This window comes from Varanus komodoensis, unplaced genomic scaffold (genome assembly GCF_004798865.1).
Source record: "Varanus komodoensis strain SLA01 unplaced genomic scaffold, ASM479886v1 scaffold100, whole genome shotgun sequence".
NCBI classification, from domain to species: Eukaryota; Metazoa; Chordata; class Lepidosauria; order Squamata; family Varanidae; genus Varanus; species Varanus komodoensis.
In genome coordinates this window covers 101,527-121,412 of record NW_025335270.1, presented here as the reverse complement: position 1 = coordinate 121,412, position 19,886 = coordinate 101,527, and the positions used below count along the sequence as shown (strand labels likewise).

The 19,886-nt window shown below is 37.6% G+C and overlaps 1 protein-coding gene across 2 annotated transcripts in view; it reads right to left on the bottom strand.

Annotated features, from left to right (window-relative positions):
* Positions 1–755: 755 nt before the first annotated feature.
* Positions 756–19,886, bottom strand: part of CDC5L (cell division cycle 5 like) — a 34,997-nt gene continuing 15,866 nt past the window's right edge. The window contains exons 10-16 of one of the 2 annotated variants that reach the window (XM_044419209.1): positions 19,267–19,429; positions 16,426–16,590; positions 15,200–15,280; positions 14,496–14,741; positions 13,063–13,260; positions 1,879–2,091; positions 756–1,366 (exon numbers count right to left, since the gene is read on the bottom strand). In XM_044419209.1, coding sequence (XP_044275144.1) covers positions 1,262–1,366; positions 1,879–2,091; positions 13,063–13,260; positions 14,496–14,741; positions 15,200–15,280; positions 16,426–16,590; positions 19,267–19,429 — 1,171 coding nt within the window. In that variant the 3' untranslated portion in view covers positions 756–1,261. Of the gene's footprint in view, positions 1,367–1,878; positions 2,092–10,432; positions 12,730–13,062; positions 13,261–14,495; positions 14,742–15,199; positions 15,281–16,425; positions 16,591–19,266; positions 19,430–19,886 lie in introns of those variants that run through there. The other variant, XM_044419210.1, reaches the window with a different exon arrangement.

Here is a 19,886-nt window from a genome sequence, read left to right as displayed (position 1 = left end):
TACAGGTGAGATTCATGGCTACTTAACAAGTTTTCTTGAATTTCACAAATGAATTCTGCCTCCAAGAAAATATTCAATATATGAACTGTTTCAAGATGTTCTTATATGGGTTATAATAATGCCACCATACTGAAACCCCATTCACAGGCAAGACATTTGATTAAGCATTCCTATTTAATGGTACTTAGTAGATAGTCTGAGCCTTAGAATTATACCAGGGCCTTCCTTTTCCACAAATATTTACCTGTTATGTATCCGACCAAGCTGGCTGTATGAGATAGTATTAGGCAAAATTTCTTCCAGCATGGCTTAATCAACATAGCCAAATCATTCTCCTCCCAGTACCTCCTTTGTTGTGCTGGAATGATCTCATGGCTTTATAAGCCCAAAGTCTAACCTTAAGAGCGTTTACTTCTATTCCTGTATTTTTGTTTCCCTACTGCCCTCAATGTTAAGGAGGAATCTTAATGTGCAAACAGCTGTAACGTCACTGAATTTGAATGTGCAATTTAAAGTGTTTTTAGATACAGTTGTTCAGGAAGTTCTCCTCCATGAGCCCCTTTGGAATGAACAAAGGGTGAATGCTGTCATATGCTGTCATGCTGCACCCTTTCATTTTACAAAGCAGCTTGTGCAGGGTGGCTTCCCTGTGGAGTCTTTCTTTTGCCTGAGAGACCAGTGTCAGCCTTTGTTCTTTACATGTATTATGTTACTAACTAAATTTTGCCAATGAACAATTTAATTCCAATTCCAGGTACTGGGTACAATCACTTTAATTCATTGCTTTACATTCCAGATTCACAGTATTCACTGACACACAAACAGTAAGTTTATATTTCTTGTAGATCTTTACAATAGTAAAATACTAGGAACACAAAGGAACAGTAACTTTATCAAATGGTATGACCAAATAAGAGCCAGCACATTTCTCCTTTTAATATAAAAATATCAATTTTTTAAGTGGTACACACATGGACCTGATTCAGTAAGGATCACCACATAACCAATCCCAGGTGCTGGAATTTCTACCTTGCATAGCAATCTCTAGTACATGCAAATTATACTTGCTGGATCAGGGTGTGTGAGTTTAATTTCTTCTCTTTCTCATTCCAAAGGAAAAGGTATATGACCTTAGCACCTAGTACAATGAATCTACTTAAAACACAATATGGGTTTGGTAGTAGGTTTGTCTGTGCTTGATTTTAGACACATGTGGTAAAACATATCTATTACAAGAATTGGCTTAAGCAAGAAGCGAGGCTTAATATTTTGACTGAAATGCTTCCTTGTCTAGCATAAATTCTGCAAATCTCTGCTGAAGCTCTTTCTCTCTCTCCTGTTGTCGCTGAACATCTTCCTTTAGACACTGCAACAACAAATGTTAACAGTCAGCTCATAAAAGCATGAGAAGCAGCAGCAGCATCCTTTAAATGTGTACAAGCAGGGAGTCTCAAATTATGTCATGGCAAGACCCTCCCCCACAACATATACACACAGGCCTTTTCTACAGGATGCAGCTGCACACCTCTATGGAATGTTAGAGGTGCAGCATAACCGTGCAGATGGTACCAATTGTGCAGAGCCATTTTTAATCAACTGTCCTAAAACTTATGAAGAATTCAAGAAAACGGATACAACTACACACACATGCACACACAAAGAAATAAGAAATTTTATGGCAGGGTGAAGAGAAATATAGTCAACTCTACATAAAAATGAACAGACTATCTTTTAAAAATGCTGATAATCTACACTTTTAAAAATCAAACTACATGGAGGAAGCATTCTGTAATAAAATAACACAACTTCTTATGATTCTTTACAGAATTTTATCATGCCTTTTGGTTGGTGGACAAACCTAGCATTTCTCAACTTTACCTCCAATCTCCTTGGGATAGCAGCATCTTCATGTTTCTTTAATTCCTCAAATGTGCGCAATTCAAGATGAGCTTGTTCAATTTGGTCCCACAAGTCATTTAATTGCTTTATGAGTCCCATCGCTCGAGACTGATAACCACCAAGTATAATCTTCAACTTTTTCTCCATCTTGGCAGCCCTCTTTGCTTCTGTAGTCATGTGACCCCTGTTAATCTGTTAATATATTCACAGTAGGTATATTATGACCATAGTAAGACTATATGAACAATTACATATCAGTACTGTATTGTAGTATGACTTAACGAGTTTTAAATCATGCATGAAAGTTTGAAAAAGAGCAGAAACACAAAGACAGAGATGTAGCCATGTAATGGGCAGCAAGAGAGAATGGGCCGAAGACAGTGGATTGCAGCACTAAAAAAGCTGAAAGTCATGGTAAGAAGGGAGCTATGCAGGGTGGATTAGGGACTCAACCTCAACCTCAGTTGACACAGAACAGCTGCTACCCGGAATTGTATTCACATGACATTGCTTCAAACAGCAGTGCAGTCACTCACTGCATGGACTGAGTGGCCTTTTACAAAGAGTTTTGCAGTTCCTGTTACATAAAACTAAAGCAATATGCTTGGACTGAATGATGATGCTGACAGAGAAAGTAGTTGGCTAATGACCTGAACAAAAAAGATGGGAAAGGATTGGGAAGTTTGCTGAAGATCTCTAGAAAGAGATATGAGAGGCAAGTAGATAATGGTAAAATCCTGGAACTTAGCCATTCATGATAAATTAACATGTGATTTGAAAATTAGGAGAGGGAAAAGGAAAATAAATGATTTTACAAGTATATGGAATTATTTTTAGTATATGTATTAGAGAACCATAAAGGGAAATATCCAGCGAAAGATTTGCTGTATTTTTGGAGAGAAACAGGGTATATTGGTGATCCTTTGTACGCTTTATTCCTGAGGGTGATGAGAGCACCATGTTGTTATGTATAGTTTTAGTTTATGATGTTACGCATATTTTAGCTTATGTTGTTATGTATAAATTTCAGTCTATGTATTATGTAATTTATTTTTTTATTTTATGTAGTTTTTGTAAAATAAAATATTTTAATTTTTTTTTAAAGATAATGGTAAAATCCTGAAGGGAAGGGCTTTTGCTGAAGGTAGGTTTGAGGCTGGATACATTTGTAAAAATACCCCAATGAGTAAAATAAGATTTAAAATTGAGTTCTATTTTTTTAAATGTTAAATGTCTTTAAAAATATAGTATATTTTAAAGTGAAATTTGAGGTTGAGTCTACCATGTTAAAATGTGCACTAGTAAGTTCTCAAAACTAAAGTCATAATCCTATGAAAGAAATGGCCAAGAGGGAAAATACCTGATTATTATGATCATTTCTAAAGATATTTTATTTCACTTCTTAACTTAAAGGGGATTCACCAGAGATACTGGCAAAAAACTCTAACCATTCCAAAGAAAACAACTGCAATTAAATAGTTTAAGTCAGATGAGCACAAAAAACCTTGTTTTTTTGTTGTTTTTTTAAGCTTGAACCAACTCCTGAACATCAACAGAAAAGGAGCAAGGCCATCCTCTCTGTATGTTACAAAAGACCATGTATGTAATTTATTATTTCAGTAAATCATCCATTGCATTAATGTATCCAGCAAATAGCATGGATTTTCCTTGTCAGGGAAAAACACTGTTCTTCCAATAACTACCACCCTTAAAATATTTTTTTGGCACTGAGCTCACAATTAGGGATGTGTGCATCAGCAAAAATTGAGCTCCTCAAAGTTCTCTGAATTCCATCTCAAAACTAGTTCCAACTAAAGTTTGTACCAAATCATGAGCGTTGTGTTTTTAATCTTTTCACGTGAAAATCCACACATAATTTCTCAAATGTATGCATCAATTCTACATACCTTTGAAATATATGCATTCTAATCACAATGATTAAAGCATATTTATGTGCATTTTTCAAAAGCATACACTTTTTTCAAATGTATACATGGTGATGATCTCATTTATCTTTGTCTATGAATCCAAGTTTGGAAATGTATGAACTTCAACTACAAACTATGTCTGAGTCCATGTTCAGTCTAGAAAGCACAAACTGGATAGAGCAACTGAAATTAATTTATTATGCATTTATACCCACTATTTAATAAATATAATTTTGTTTTTTCCTCAACCCTAACCCTTTCACATGTACAGAGAGTGAAATGGAAATCTATTAACTTCACAATTACCCATCTTTGTCACAGAGTCATTACTATCAACTTCTGTACATCACTATGAAATAATGTTATCAACAGCAGCAGCATACAACACTCAAACACTAATAAAGACTTGGCTTGTGCACAACTTTAAGAAGACTAACTTTATAAAAACATGAGCTAGCACAAGCTAAGACTTATTTCAGTACCTAGGAAGGTGGACTGTAGGCTGTGAAGGATGGTAACCTGTCCAAAAGACTGAGTACAAGCGCATACACACTAAACAATTCTTTTGAACCCATAGCTTTCAGCAGAAACCAATTTCATAACAATCCCAGTTGATAGTAAGAAAATGTGTGAAAAAACAATTTAGGAAGGAGGAGTAGAAGACCTTGGTATATACCACGAAAGTTTTTCAGAAGTGCACTAGTGCTCACAGACACCATGTCTCTGCTTAAAACTTCAGATGGCAGGCACTATATTATAGAGGAACTTTTTCAAACATAAGGATACACAGGGTAACACAATATGGTAGGATGGATTTTTCACATTTTACATTCTGGAACTATTTATTCTTCCAGAAATTCTTCTTCTATTTAACTGTTTATTTCTTCCAGAAATAACATTACTTATATGCAAATTAATAAATTATCTCTATTAACAGAATGAAATATGTATAGCTGAATAGTTACTTAGTTGGCAGTCCTGCAAAAGTCTAGCCAGAGATGCAGAACAGGAAGGCTGCGAACAGTGGTGGGCCACACACTTATCTGGTCTGGCAAGGGGAATGTTCAAAAGTACAAACTCATCATAGCCCACCCAGACATCTATGCTCACCTAGTAACAGGTTAATTAAAAAAAAAAAAACGCTAGAAGCCACCTTTACAGCAATAATGCACAGCTATAGTGCAGCACTCCATAGCTGAAAATCACTGCTTAAAAAGAAAGTCTTCTAGTGCTGTCAGGCAATTTTTTTCCTTTGAAGCCATAAAGGTAAAATACATCTCAGGAGAGCTATGGAATCCATTATCTGTATAAAAGCATATGTATTTAAAGCTAGCTTGATGGAAAATGAAGACTTCGTGCAAAGGACACCAACTTAAACAAAGAGAAAATGCACATTTCAGAAACTGACTTCTCAACACCAGAGGGAAATTTCACTGGACTGCAAATTCACAAGAGATAGAAATGTATTTTTAAATCCAAAAAAAAACCCTGAAAGAATTCTGAAGTGTTACACCTTGATTAGAAGGGCTTAAAGGTCCAGTGACCAATGAATAACTACATGTCCACTTTACATGAAACGGCTTTGTAGCTATCTTTAAAAAAAAGTTACAATGGGATTAATGTTCGAAGAGCCAGAAGTTGTATTCCTTCATTTAGAACTGTTTTAATATGCCAAATATAAATACATGAGCAAAAATGTAAAATAAGGAAGTAGGTGAATAGAAAACAGTGAAGTTAAAAATTCTAAAATATCAAAATCTACTGCCTGCCTTGCCTGCTCTTTTTTATAACTTTACTAGTTTCACAGGGTAGTTGTGGAGGAGATAAGATGGAGCGCAAGTGAAGGAAAATGATGTAAGACACTTTGAATTGTTTAAAAGATAAGAAAGGTGGGATATAAATTGAATAAATTAATTCAAGCTTTTTCAACTGGGGTAAAGCTAGCTAGATTTGGAGGGGTGCATTTCCCCACTCATTCCTGGCACCTACTGAAATTAAGGAACTTACTCTTTAAACTACTTATTCTTTACACATTTATTTCAAAATGTGTAATTTCTCTCCCAAAATGTCTGAGGATGTTCTGTTTAGCATAATTAAATACTGCAGTTTGAATATCTGTCTGAGAGGAAATTGTTGCTATGCTAGCAAAAACTACTTCGTGCAACTAGGACCCATGTTTGTCTTAAGGCTATCACAATGCACATTATATTAAAATTTAAAATTCAACAATTATGATTTAAGTTGCATCTTGATGAGGTGTAAATCACTTTCTATATTAGCTTTCTTCCTTTTGAACCAAGCAAGCAACAGACTCTCCTTGTTTCCAATTCCTTGTTAATAAGGAAGGTAACTTAGAAGCCCATAAAAGGAGTCAAGTAAATTTACTTGTATCTAATACCATTAATTAAAAATTGCTGACCCTACATTCAAGGAAAAAACAAATAATTTTAGTCTAGAAAATTTTAAAGCAAAAGATACCAAGCTGAAATTCTTAGCACTTATACAGATGTACTTTAAACAATGGTTCGTATCCTTTACTTAAAACCCAAGTCTAGAGTACAGCTGCTCCTAATCTCTGGAAAAAACACAACAGTCTCATTTTTATGTGGACTCCTTCACACATAAGAAGAAGGTGTGCCTGCACAAGTGATACAACCTTTTAGGTGCATTTTTGGCAATTGTACATGGCAGGCACACACTGCACTCACTGATGACCTGTTACCAAAACCTATTGACAGATAATATAGTCTGCACGTAACAGTAGTACATCATGGGTTAACTGACCCATAAATAGCTTGGTTATAGGCCAGGTGCAAGCTGATTTGATCTGTATAATCAACCTCCAATAGGCCTGTTCATGAGCTGTTCTGTGATGTATGAAGTGGGACTTTATGCTACTGTTTGAATGTAACAACACACCATCAGTTTAAAAGCCAAAGAGCTGTCAGGGAGGTGCAGCTGTGCTCCTGCTGCACATTTATCCGTTTGGCTTTACTGCACAAGCCACACTTGTGCAGCATGACATGCAAACCCAGATATGGTTAATTAACCCATGATTTGCTTCTGTTGTGCATGAACAGGGCCAGTACATTTGCAGTTTTGTCCTTAGCATAGGTACTGATACAATATTTCCAGTTAGACTAGTCAAATTGCTTTTCAACTGACTCAGTAGCCTTTTGGAAGGATGTGTAAAGAAAAGGTACTGTGGAATTTGATGCACATAATTAATCTTTATTCCTTATTGCAGAAGCATACCAGAATCAAATATTAACTCATAATAATTCTAGTGCTTCCTTGCTCAATGCACTACTACTGACAGTGACTGTCCCCTGATCTATTGTTCTACAGAAAAGTGTTCATTAAAAACAAATACAAAAAACTCACACACACACTAAAGGACTACATCCAGAGAAAAGGGAGTAACAGAGCTAGCAGAAACCAATTTCTTTGTCCTCCCCTCCCCCAGCAGCTAACTACCTATTGGAAAGACTCTCACCAGATTCCTGCTGAATGAGATGGGCTATGGCATGGGGGGAAGAGGGAACACCCAAAAAAAATGGGCAAATGGACTTCTAGAAGGAAGAGAGGCAGGGAAGCGCACTTCCCTAGTACCATTATGAATGCATTCTTCTTGGATCCAACCAGTTGCTTCAGAGTTATTCAGCAACATAATTAATAATCTCAACACAAAGTAAACTGAGCAACTGGAATAGGTACAGTCAGCCAAACCTAAAATCAAAGTTATTAACTTTTTTTCAAATGCCTATCTCTAAGAAGCATATATTCTTATGGAGCTCTTACACATATATGCAGCTCTTCAGCATGGTAAAATTAGTAGTCTAACAGTTTTCAATAACTTTAGTTTGTCCCTCCAATTTTGAACAGTGTAAGAGAATAGCAATATCTCCTATTGCATCATACTTAAAAATTTACAAGTATTCCAGTAAAAATAATTAGCAAGTAAAGCCCAGATATAATTACATCACTAAGTTTCTGAATATGCCATTTTAAACTATTCCTTTTTTAAAAAATTCAGTTCATCTACTTTTGGTTACCAGAAAAATTGCTGAAACATTTCTATAGCATGTCTGACAAGCCATATCCTTTTTGTTTATTAAAAAGAAGTCAAATAAAACCACTAAATCAGGTTTCTGTTAATTTAGGGTAGTGACACATTTTCTGATTAAATTTTTTTTCTGGAAAACCAAGCCGTTAAAATTTTGCTTACAGTGATGTTAATGTTAACCCTTTATACTGGTTAATTATCTCACAAGTATGCCACACTGAGTTCAGAGGGGCATATTCCCAGGTAGTATGCATAATATTGCAGCCTAAAAGGTTGTAACCCTAATACTGCTCTCTAGTTCCTGAAAATGTCACATGGATGCCCTCTTGTTTCAATGGGGCACGTCATACATTACAAAAATAGCATATGTATCTTTGTGAAGGTGCTTTGTGAAAATGCACGCACATTTGAACCCTTTCAGGATAAATGAGCATGGGTTGCCTGCATTCATACAGCACTACATTCCAAGTGGTTAAACCACAAATTTTTTGTATTAGCACACTTCATTACACTGCAGGGATATACCCCAGCACAGTTTGGATGGAGACAGGAGGAATAAATTTGCATCTAATGTTACATAAGCTGTTTTTTAAATTCCTGTCAAAACAAGATTTAAGCACAATTTACTTAGAAGTCTTAATTATTAATAGAAAAACCAACATTCCTGAGGTGAGGTATTACTTGATATATTATCATCCCAGAATGATTAGCTAAAATTAGACCAGGTGTGTACAGCCTACATTTTTGATAGCTGCTATGTGCTTTACATGTTGTTTAATTCAACAATCAAAAGTCCCAGGGGTAAATTACAATTCTGCAATTTATTACATGGATTGCATTCCATTGTTTTTTAACACTTAAGCTGATGTCTCCTGAACAATGTGGTTATACCACAGCTTTTAATGCAACAACAATCTGAGATGCTGGAACAATAAATACAGCATCTTTATGTTTTTAACTCAACAGGCTTGACTCAATACAAAAAAGCAACATGGAGCAATGTCAGTAATGAAAACTTATATCTAAGCAGTTGGATGCATTCTGTGATATCGTAATGGTCCTTCCCAGCATCTCCTGCCTTTTCAGTTCCTGTCCACTTTCCCTTATGTGGAACTCCATTTTTCCTCAGACTTGCCTATCTTTTGTTATTCTCCTTTTTCAGTTTCCCTGTTTTCCCTTTTCTGATGCTTCTTCTGGACCTCTCTCCTCAAATCTCTTTCTTTCCTGTAGTTCCAGGTTCAGAGACAGACAGATTAACAGCTATTTGTATTTAACGCTTTCAGGTTGACTGTAGCATATTGCCATGAAAATAATTCAAGATTTTTTAACCTGAAGATTCAATTAGAAGCTAGTGCTAGAACTTGGGAAGTTAACTATGTATTTCCTAACTATACCCCAAAATAGAGAATGGGCATTCATCCTGGCTCTACTCCTGGCACATTCTTTGATTTTTACTGTGTGGACACATGAGCATGTCTAAGACTGATATTCCAGCACCTTAACATCACAAGGTGTACTGTACTTGTTCTTAGGAGAGAAAGAGGGAGAGTCACTACCATCTGTTCTCTCTTTATCAGTCTTTCATTCATTTATCCATTCAAACATCCCCCTAACACTGATTCACAAATCCATCAAAACACACAGCTCTCACCCCTTCATCAATCCTGTGACCATTTTAGGAATCTGGCTGTATTGCACTCGTGCAAGAGCTCCCCTTTCTCCCACTGGACTTATTTCCATGTCTAAATTACAGGCAGTCCCTGAATTTCTAATACCCGAGTCATGTACAAACTGTACTAATGAATGAACTACCATAAAGCCTATTAATTTTTTCAAAATTACTGCAGAAAATTGTCATCCCCACAGAGAGGGAGGAAGCAAATGGGTAGAGAGGGAGGCTTGCAAAGCATCCTTCCTGCCCTGCCCATTCAGGGAGGGAAATCTCTTGGCATTTCCTTGCTGAAAAGAGGCGGTCCTTGTGAGTTTGGATGGGATGGTGCAAGAGCTATTCATGGTTTTCCACTTTCATGGGGGTTCTGAGACCCTAGCCCCTCTGAATTTGGAGTGCCAACTATACTTGATCCAACTTACATATAAATTTGACTTGAATTTCTGCCTTCTCAGAAATGGAACTTGTTCATAACCCAGGGACTCCCTGTATTCTAATAGCCTGTCTAAGTAAGTGGATAGTAGCCTATCCACTGTTCTGAATCCTTCAGTGACTGAAGACAAAGGCCTGATTTGTACCTGCAGAAGGACACAAGAGAGTGGACTGAACTGAAAAATGAAAATGTGATTTTTTAATTCTCCCTCATATATAAATAATACTTTTCTACTTGCAGAGTTTTCACACAGGCAAGCAATCAAAAATGTAATTAATTACAGGCACACCCTGTTCTGCTCCTTCTGTACTCTTCCACTTCATTCTACTGCATCAGTAAACTAGGCCAGACATTGAAGGCACAAGGAAACAGAAACTGTCTTTCCATCAAAACCATTGAAGAGTTCTATTTGTGTCTTGTTTATTCTCAGTCTGGGAGTGTTTAGAGATTAATTTATTTTGAGATGGCACCAGTGTGTAGAATTAAACATTCAGGTTACTAATTATATATCAACATTCTCTAACATCACTTGAAAAATACATTACATGAACTATGAACAAATTTCTTCCCATTATCCTGCTGATTCCTGCACATTCTCTGAGATTCCTTGGAGACTATGCTTATTGCATGGACAAATTACAAAATTCTGATCAGATCATGCCAAAGTACCCACATTCTCCAGTGTTTCATGGAGATTATGATTCCTAGGGAATATACAAGAATGTCAAGGGATGAACTAGCTTCAAAAACTATACATCTTGAGTAGAAAAGGAAATGTGTACAATTCTGTCTTCATGAATATATGATATGTACATTCTCCATGACGTGGGGCAAATCTGCAGAATGACCTGCTGGTCTGTACATTAGCTGTTCAACTCACATTCCTCCTCAGCAAACTTATCCAATGAAAACACTTCCAGGTGTACTAGTTTGGCCAAGCCATACTTGTGACTAAGCTGCACATTTTTAGTAAAGATTTTCAATTGATACCAAATATGACAAAACACACCAGTTTGTGCCGACTTCCAGTTGCATTCAGAAACCCAGGACATCCAGATACAGAATACTGCACTGTGTTCTAGCAACTGAAATTATGATGTGGCTTGTAAGACTGAGAAGGAGGCACAACTGAAGAACACAATGTGCCGCACTGCTTTAAAAAAGAGTCCACTATTACAGCAAGTAGCAATGAGACTATGTAATTTTTTCTCAAGCATCACTGTTGCACAAGTGGTTTGCTAGGCTTTGGCTGGTGCATAGTTAATCTACAGGCAATAACAAAGCTCAGTGCTTAGGATTTGGTGTTAAAGAAGCATACAGGACTTAGTTCACAGCTCCACCAGATTACCCTACTTAGGATATTCTTTTAGCTTTAAAAATCCCTGGAAAATGGACTCTTGGAAAGAAATAACAGTCAGTGAATCATTCAGCTTTGGCGAAGACTAGAAATCTGAGTTGTTTATGAAGGGAACAATCCAACGGCCCCCTATTGTCTCAAGGGCCAAAGGGAGAGTCTTGAAATCCTGGCTTTCAAGTTTGAGATGGGAATGGGAGTTCTAAACCACTTCTCACAAAAAGCATGGAAAAAACCATGTGGACTGCTTTTTAAGGTGGGAAGACCTCAGAGAAGTACTAAAGAGGACATGGAGGGGAGGCATGTGAAACTGACATTAAGTAAACTGAAGCTATATCCTCAAGTACAGTCCTATGCACACACAAAGTGGGAATTCTGTTTTTTAAATCCCTGTGGGTCTGATCTGTGGGGTTCGCAATTTGTTTTCAAAGGCTTTGGTAGCCCCTGGATCCTGTGGTTCTTTCTAAAACTTGTGGTGTCTTCTAGGTTAATTTTTAAGAATGCTTCCTCAAAATATTAGTTTGCACTGCTGATCTTTACATTAATGTGCATGCCTCAGTTTTCACTAGAGTAGCAAAATGTGGAAAGAGTTGTTGGTGTGGTACCACTGACAGCTCTACCTTTGGTGATCTCTTGCAACTACCTCTGGTGACCCATGCTCTGCCCCCATCGGTCACCATTTCCTTCTTTAATGGATATATTAATAACATGTATAAATGGCTTAATAAAAGTGGGCTTACTCCAGTTACTCCCAAGTAGCTGTCTACAGGATTACAGCCTTAACCTATGCTACCACAGGAGAGGAGCAAATATTTAAGGCACCATGCCGATTTTATAAGAAAAAAATGTGTTGATGTACATATAAGAAAGCAATTAACAGTTCATCTTGGGCTGTCATGAGCCTATCATGAATATTCCATAGGGCAATAGTGCACTCTGCTGGCCAGCAGTGAATGGAAATATATCTTATACTATGAGGTTCTTTTACAATGAAATGAGGGCCAATGCAAATTTTATTTGGCCATTGAAGGTGGGTTTTGGTGACAGTTTCCTTGCACAGTCAATTCTTTAATAAAATATCCACAAACAATCTGTCCCCCCTGTTGTTTTCTCAAAGTTGGTCCCCACTATATGATCCCCACCTCTTTAGAATCACACATGTTGCCTATTGAACAGGAGAAACAATAATACATTGTAGTCATGGCAGACATGACTTCCACATATACTGTGAAACAACTTAAAGATGACAATGCACCACTGTAGATGACAGGCGTGGATGGCCTAGTATCAGTTCTTTTCTTTGCAAAGCTCTTGTATTAATTGCTTCATGGATGCAGGCTTTAGTACAAGGTGAAAAGCAGTCTTCCCAGTGACTGGGCACTGCAGAGAAGGAGAGAAGGTTATTTTGAACCTGCTGGATTCAAAGACCCTCTGTTCTCCCAAGTCGATCTGATTCTGGCTTGGCAACTGTGACAACCCTGAAGCTGGCATGGCTTAATTCCCTCCTTTTGTGGCTAATGACATTATTTTTTTTTAAATAAAGACCCTTAAATTTCTGCCCTGTCTTCATTGCTTCCCTACCATCCCCCATCTTAAGGATTCCCTGTAGTTCTGCCATAAGATGAAAGATACTGTTCTTTTAATATAAAGACAATAAAAGCTTTGCAAAATTAGTCGTTACCCCCTCCCCTGCAATCCCAAAGTTATACTAACCTCTAGTCTCTTCTCAAGTGATTCAATTCTGTCTTTTTTACTGGCCAAGTTAGCTCGTGTGTAGCGATTCTGTCCAGGAAGGAATAATACCTGGCTGTAACATTCTTCCCACACCTGGTTATAAGCTTCACTTGAAAGCTCCCCATGTCCCATCCCTTGCTTCACTACTTCCATTTCTTGAGCCAAGAGTTCTTCAGCCTGTTTGGAATAAAGATTTAATTACAATCTAACATTTCTTGCTGTGTTGAACCATCAATGAGCAATTTATACAGGCATCTTCTCCATACAAAGAGTAATATTATCCTTTGTCTGGGTCAACATACATTCAGTAAGCAGTCAGGAAAATCTTTCTGCTAACACTTACCCCAGAGCTTTCACACACATTTGCTGTAGCTAATACATAGAGTACAATTTGTATATTCGATCCAGGGTCCCTACAAACTTGCTTTCATAAGATAATGTCTAATTGTGCTTTTACAGAGATACTTTCCATAATACGGTAACTTTTTAGAACCAATTTTCACTGGAGATTCATCCTTTTGTGATTGGTTCAATACATTCTGAAATCGCAGACCAAACTTGAGAGAGTAAGGCTTGTCAGAGTAAAGGCTGAACAATTCAGGATCTATACTTAATGACAATTACAAAAAGTCACCTCATATCCACACTGTGGAAAACACCTGCATGCCCTGGTACACTGTGTTCCACAGGGGCAAACTAAACTTATTAGGCCTAGCCGTCAGTCCCCATGAAGTGCACACAAGAACACAGTCATGATACATGCGGCAGGGGGAATCAATAAAAATGGGCAAGCTATTTGAGAGGTCTGAATGTAACACCACATAGTATAACAAACCATAAACAATTTTTCTCTTTTTCTCTCTTGATTAGGAGAAAACTGGGAATTTTGGATGGGGCTTGTCAAATGGAGGAGGGAGTTCTGTTCCAAGGACAACAGGCCAGGCTTTACTGTCTTAGCCCTTTAGTGCTTGATTGCCTGCTGCTGGAATACAGACCTGGCAGGTGATGCCTCAGGAGATGGCAGGTCATCCTAGGATATAGACTGCAGGATGTCACTCATGTGAAAGATTAAAAATCAAGACATCTGGCATGGTTTTTGTCTGCCTCTGGATCAGGAACTAATCAGAAGTGATTTGCTGGACTTTCACTCTTGGAAGACTCATTACCTTGGTCATGTAGAGTAGTATTAGTATTAACACTAATTATTAGTGTTAATTTCTGTCAAAGTGAAGGAAGCTACTAAGAAGGCTGTTTACTGAATTGTTGCCAGTATTACTAAAGCACTCTCAGAAGAATGCTTTAGAGGTTTTTCTAATCATCTGAGGAGGAAAAGTTTTGCAAAATGCAATATAAATGCTACATCATGGCAATGCAAACTGCACAGATTAGGTACAGAAATATTCCATATATACCCTCTTGAGATCTTCCTTTGAGATCTTCTCATAAGGATTCTGTTCAAGGTAAGCTAAGTGCTCTGTACTGCTGGTTCCAAATCCTGGGACTTTCCCTTTTTTGTTTCCTGCAAGTTCTCCATAAGGATGATGAACAAGGTCGAAATGAAGCATGGTGATCATCTCTTTCTTAATCAGTTCTTCACTCTTCTGTAAATCTGTCAGAGGTGGGTCTACATTTAAAGGTCTCAGGATTGTTTCATTAACCTAAGCCAAAAACATATGCACAGCCATTTAAGAGCTACCTCTGTCACAAGCCAAGTAACACTGTTTACATTTGAGCATTTTGTCCTATCAATTCACACATTCATATTTTAGATCTACACCATTTGATAAGTATCAAAAGTTAATACTTTGCTATTCTTAATTTCATTTAGCTGAACTACAAACTCTATCAGCAACTTATTTTTCCTAAAGGGCTACTTCAAGAAGGAAATGAAGGAGGTGGGCCAGTGTCTCAACACACGCTTCTTACTGGCACCAAATGTTAAAGTTACAAACATCTCCCACCCACATTCATTTGAGTTTTGACCTAGGCATCCACAGTTGCTGACTCCCATACTACAACTTATAAATATCTATTATTTTGCTTTTTGAATGCCCAACAGCAATATGTATCTTATTTTAATTATATTTTAACTTTATTAAAATTGGAAATAACTTACTTCAGAAGGTCTTGGCAGATCTTTCTGAACTGCCTTGTGCATCCGTTTTAGAGCTTTTATACGCTCCATTTCCCGAATGGTCTAGAAATAGATTAAAGACATTTAAACTTGTAGTTCAAATGCTCCAAAAGACCTCTTTTTAAGACCTCTCAGCAGCACAGAAAGCAATTATAAGGTCAGAAGGTTCTGCTGTAGATAAGAAAGTCTTGAGGGAAAGCAAAAATCTAGGAAAAAATGAGACTGGAATTGTATAAATAAAAAGGTAACATCATGCCAGAAATTAGGATTCTTCTTTCATAACCCTGTACCACAAGCACAGACTGGTAAACTGCAGGAATATGGAGCATGCTAGGCTACCTGCTATTGGGAAGGTGGGCAGAGGAACCAAGAATAAGTGAAATCTGACTTGGGGAATATTTGTTCCCAAATACAGATATGGCACCTGCAAGACAAATCCCTCTTCTCCCCTACATCATGATTCAAAGGACTTGTTACTTGAGATGCTAAAATACAGGCAAGGAAAGGCTAACCTCAACCCACTGAAAGAGTTGCCATAAAGTTGGGATCATGCTTGGACTGGAGCGCCATGGGCACCAGATCTCCATAAGACTCCTGCTTTTTATGCCAGGAGTCCTGCAGAGTTCTATCTCATCTCCCATGCTACTTAATATGTATGTGAAATTATTGATGACACCAAATTTTTTAGGCCAATTGAGGTGAGTCAGTAACAGATCTGAACCAGGGTGTAGAATCTGTAACAGACTGAATGAGACTAAAGCCCGATCTCAACAGAATGAATTTACAACTGGTAAATGCCTTCTCTCACAGAAGAAGCGTTATGGATGGGTTGCAGGTATTCTATCAACCTCAGTCTTTGAGTGATCTGGCTCAGTCACTAAACATGCTGCATTTGGAATCCCCACCTGCACACTGGAGGCTTGCCTCTGGGGCACAATCATTTCTTTTTATTTTTTATTTATTTATTTTATTTACTAAAACATTTTTTTTTCAGGGCGGCTCACATCATTTTAGTATTTTTGTGTTCTTGTTGTCTCCCGTTAATTTATTGTTTTGTAGCTGTTCATTCTTCTTTAACTTTTCCTTTATTATTAAAGGGTGGGACATAATTATTTTAAATAAATAAACGAACATTAATATACTTAGACTCTTCTTAAATCACCAACCTCCTCTGCCAGTCCTTCACACATTCAAGAATTAATTCCTACCTGTTTGCGAGCATCCGCATCTGCTGCATCTTCAATGTATGTTTCATCTGCATTATGATCCTCAAGTTCCTTTTCTGCATTTTCTGGTAGAACTATTTCAAAGTCATTCTTTGGAGCAGGAAGTCCCATAAGCCCTAGGCGCAAATTTTCACGGGATTCTCTTTCCTGCAGAATGCCAAAGCAATTTAATACATTACATACAAGATACATATACATTTTCCTAAAATCAACAATAAAGCAGAAAGTTATTTCAATTTTCAGCCAATCTGATTCTAATTGGCTGTGAATCAGCTCCTGTATTTCTAACCTGCTACAAAATGGTCAGAGATATAAAATGACTGTAACTTATTAACAAAGCCAATTAATAACACAAATGAGAGGTTTTGCATGTACTTCTCAAGTAGGCAGCCTAGACGATCAAAGAAGGTCTGAGGATTCAAGGTTGCTCATTCCTGTGATTGTGCAAGCAATCACAGTAATTGGACTCAAAAGCATCTACAATTCCACAAATGATATCTATGTAAGTATAAACCTGGTCAAGATGGGATTGCTTGCATAAGCAAGAAATTTGTGTAAGCTAGCTCTTATTCTTAACGTCATATGCACTTCATTAAAATACTGACATAACATATTCTGTTAGAGTAATTAATGCTGTAAAATGGTAACCTAACCAGATTGATTTCATTACATGCTACAGTTTTCTGGCAGTAGCTAAAAAACAAAATTATCACAACTAATCATTTTTAAAGTTCTGGATACTAGCAGAGACTATTCATCTGATATTTATCTCACTAGCCAAGATTCCAACATCAGGACTATCTTATTCAAGAGAGGAAAAAGGACCTCCACTTAAGGAAACACTCTAAACTTTAACATAGCAAGCAGTAATGTCCTTAACAATGGTTTACAAAGCATTTTAACTACTTGTGGGGCTGGACAATCTAATCAACTGCCTCAAAGGGACGGATATCAACAGCCACAGAATCAAGCAGCAAACTGCCACAAGAATATCAGGATTTGGTTTTTCACTCACAGCTAACTAGACAGCAATAAAAGGAAACAGTTGGAAAGGGACCTGTAAGCCATCTAGACTAACTCCTCAGCTCAATGCAGAAAATCTAGAGCTAAAGAATCCCCAACAGATGGCTCTCTGGCCCCTGCCTGAGAACCTCCAGTGAGGCAGGATATCCCTCCCCCATAATCAGTTCCACTACTGAAACACTCTTACCATTAAGACATTTCTCCTGAAGGTCAACCAAAGGCTACTTTCTTATAACTCAAACCCATTTTTTAAATCTGACAGCTCTTCAGTTATTTGACGATAGCTGTCACATCCCTGCTTCTCTTCTCAGGGCTGAACAAACCCAGTTTCAGTGCAGTTTTCCATTCTGTCAATGTCATTTGGAATAGGATTCCTGTCTTCTGGAACATTATGTATTGTTCCCTGTTTTGCATCAGATGCAACTCTGATAAGATTCCCTCTACTCCTACATCTAAATCATCTGTCAAATATTGACCAATACCAGGACAACAACAAACCCTGCAGTGACTGAATCAAAACACCCTTTCCATCTGAAGAGAAATCACTGATGAAAGCTCATGAGTGCAATTTTCTAATCTATTTTCTAATAATACCATCCACCTGATGGTATTAACATCTAACCAATCTGATAACCAAAATAGCACAAAGAACTTTTTCAAATGTTTTGCTGAAATAAATATATATTACATCCACACCACTCCCATGAAAAATTGTTTATAACTACTGAATTAAGCTCAAGACCTCATTCATAAAACAGAACAGATATGGTTAATCTGGCAAGACTGATCCTGGACAATGCCATATAATAAACATTATACAGACATTTCCAATTTAGAACCTCAATATTATTTTTATCCTACCTTGGATCACTACTCTCATCACTGTTATGATGAAACTGTTATTCCAACATCACACTGTGATTCAAGGTTGGGAATACCTGAAATATTCAGCTTTGTGCATAGACCAGTTTTCCCCAACCTAGTGCCTTCCAGATGTTTTGGGCTTCTGTTCTCATCAGTCCCAGTCAGATGGCTAATGGTCAAGAATCCTGGTGAATGTGTACAGAAACATCTGGATGGCATTAGGCTGGGGAAGGCTGATATACAGGAAGCTTATCAGAAGGTAGAGCACTGCTTTATTTTGGAAGCCAAGATAAAAAATGTAAAACAAATGAGAATACAGAAGTAGCTCTCGCTCCTGGACACTGAATATTATCTATTCAGTAAGGTTTCATTATGTATAAAAATGCTTTGGATAGTTTTCAAAATGGTTTTACTAGTCATATACAATATTGCACTACATTGCTTTGCCTATATAGTTTTGGTCACCTCGCCTCCGCAGCATTATTACATGTATTATGACCACAGGCATTATACTCCTGTATATATTCTACACAGGAAGCCAGTTTCTTGAAGCCAGTTTCTCAAAATGTGAATTGGGCCTCAATATGATAGCATAGCAGATTGACTAAGGGAGCATTTCTGGTAGGGCAAAAAATCAAGAATCCAGCCAACCATCTTCAATGTGATTACAAGCTGCTGAGAGAGGAGAGGTTAGATGAGGAAGATGATGAGGGGAAGGTAAGGTTAGAACATCACCTTTTTCTATTGCCACAATCCTAATGAAAATTAGAACCTCATCTGCCATTTTAAAGACTTCCCCCCAAGTCAATAGATGTACATCACAAATACACTTGCAAAAGGTTTAAACTAATTTCTGTTTGGTTTCAGATGAGCATTGATCATAATTTTGAAAATCCTTACAATGGATAATCAAAGTTAAAGCAATTTCTGAATTACCATATGCTTTGTATATGATGGATCGCTGTAATCTGCCATTCCCTCTTCAGGATTAATATTCAGTTTATCACGCAATGGTGTTCTGCCTGGAGTGACTCCCACCACTGGTTTTGGAGTCATCCCACTGTGAGGAGTTAGGCCTTCAGCTCCATGAGTAGGAGTCCTAAAAAGAAAATGCATTTACTCAAATACAAAACAACAACAACCACCTGTCCCCACAAAAAACTTGTGCACATTGTTAAACATAATTTATGCAGTTAAAAATATAGAAACAGAGCAAGTCAGAAGGGGTCTCTCAGGCCACCTAGTCTGACCCCTAGCTCCAGCCGGCTCCACTCAAGACATGCCCACCATGCGCATGTCTAGCCTATCTTTGAACACCCTCACCGATGGGGCCTCAATCACTTCCCATGGAAGCCCATTCCATACCTTCGGGGTCCTAACCATCAGGAAGTGCTTCCTGCAATCTAAATTGAACCTTGGTTTCCTGAGCTTTGCTCTGTTGGAGCGTGTCCTGCCCTCCTCTGCAGGGGAGAACAGGTCTCTACCCACCTCCGTGTGACACCCCCTCACATACTCGCCAACAGATCCCGAGTCTCCTCTTCTCCAGGCTGAAGAGA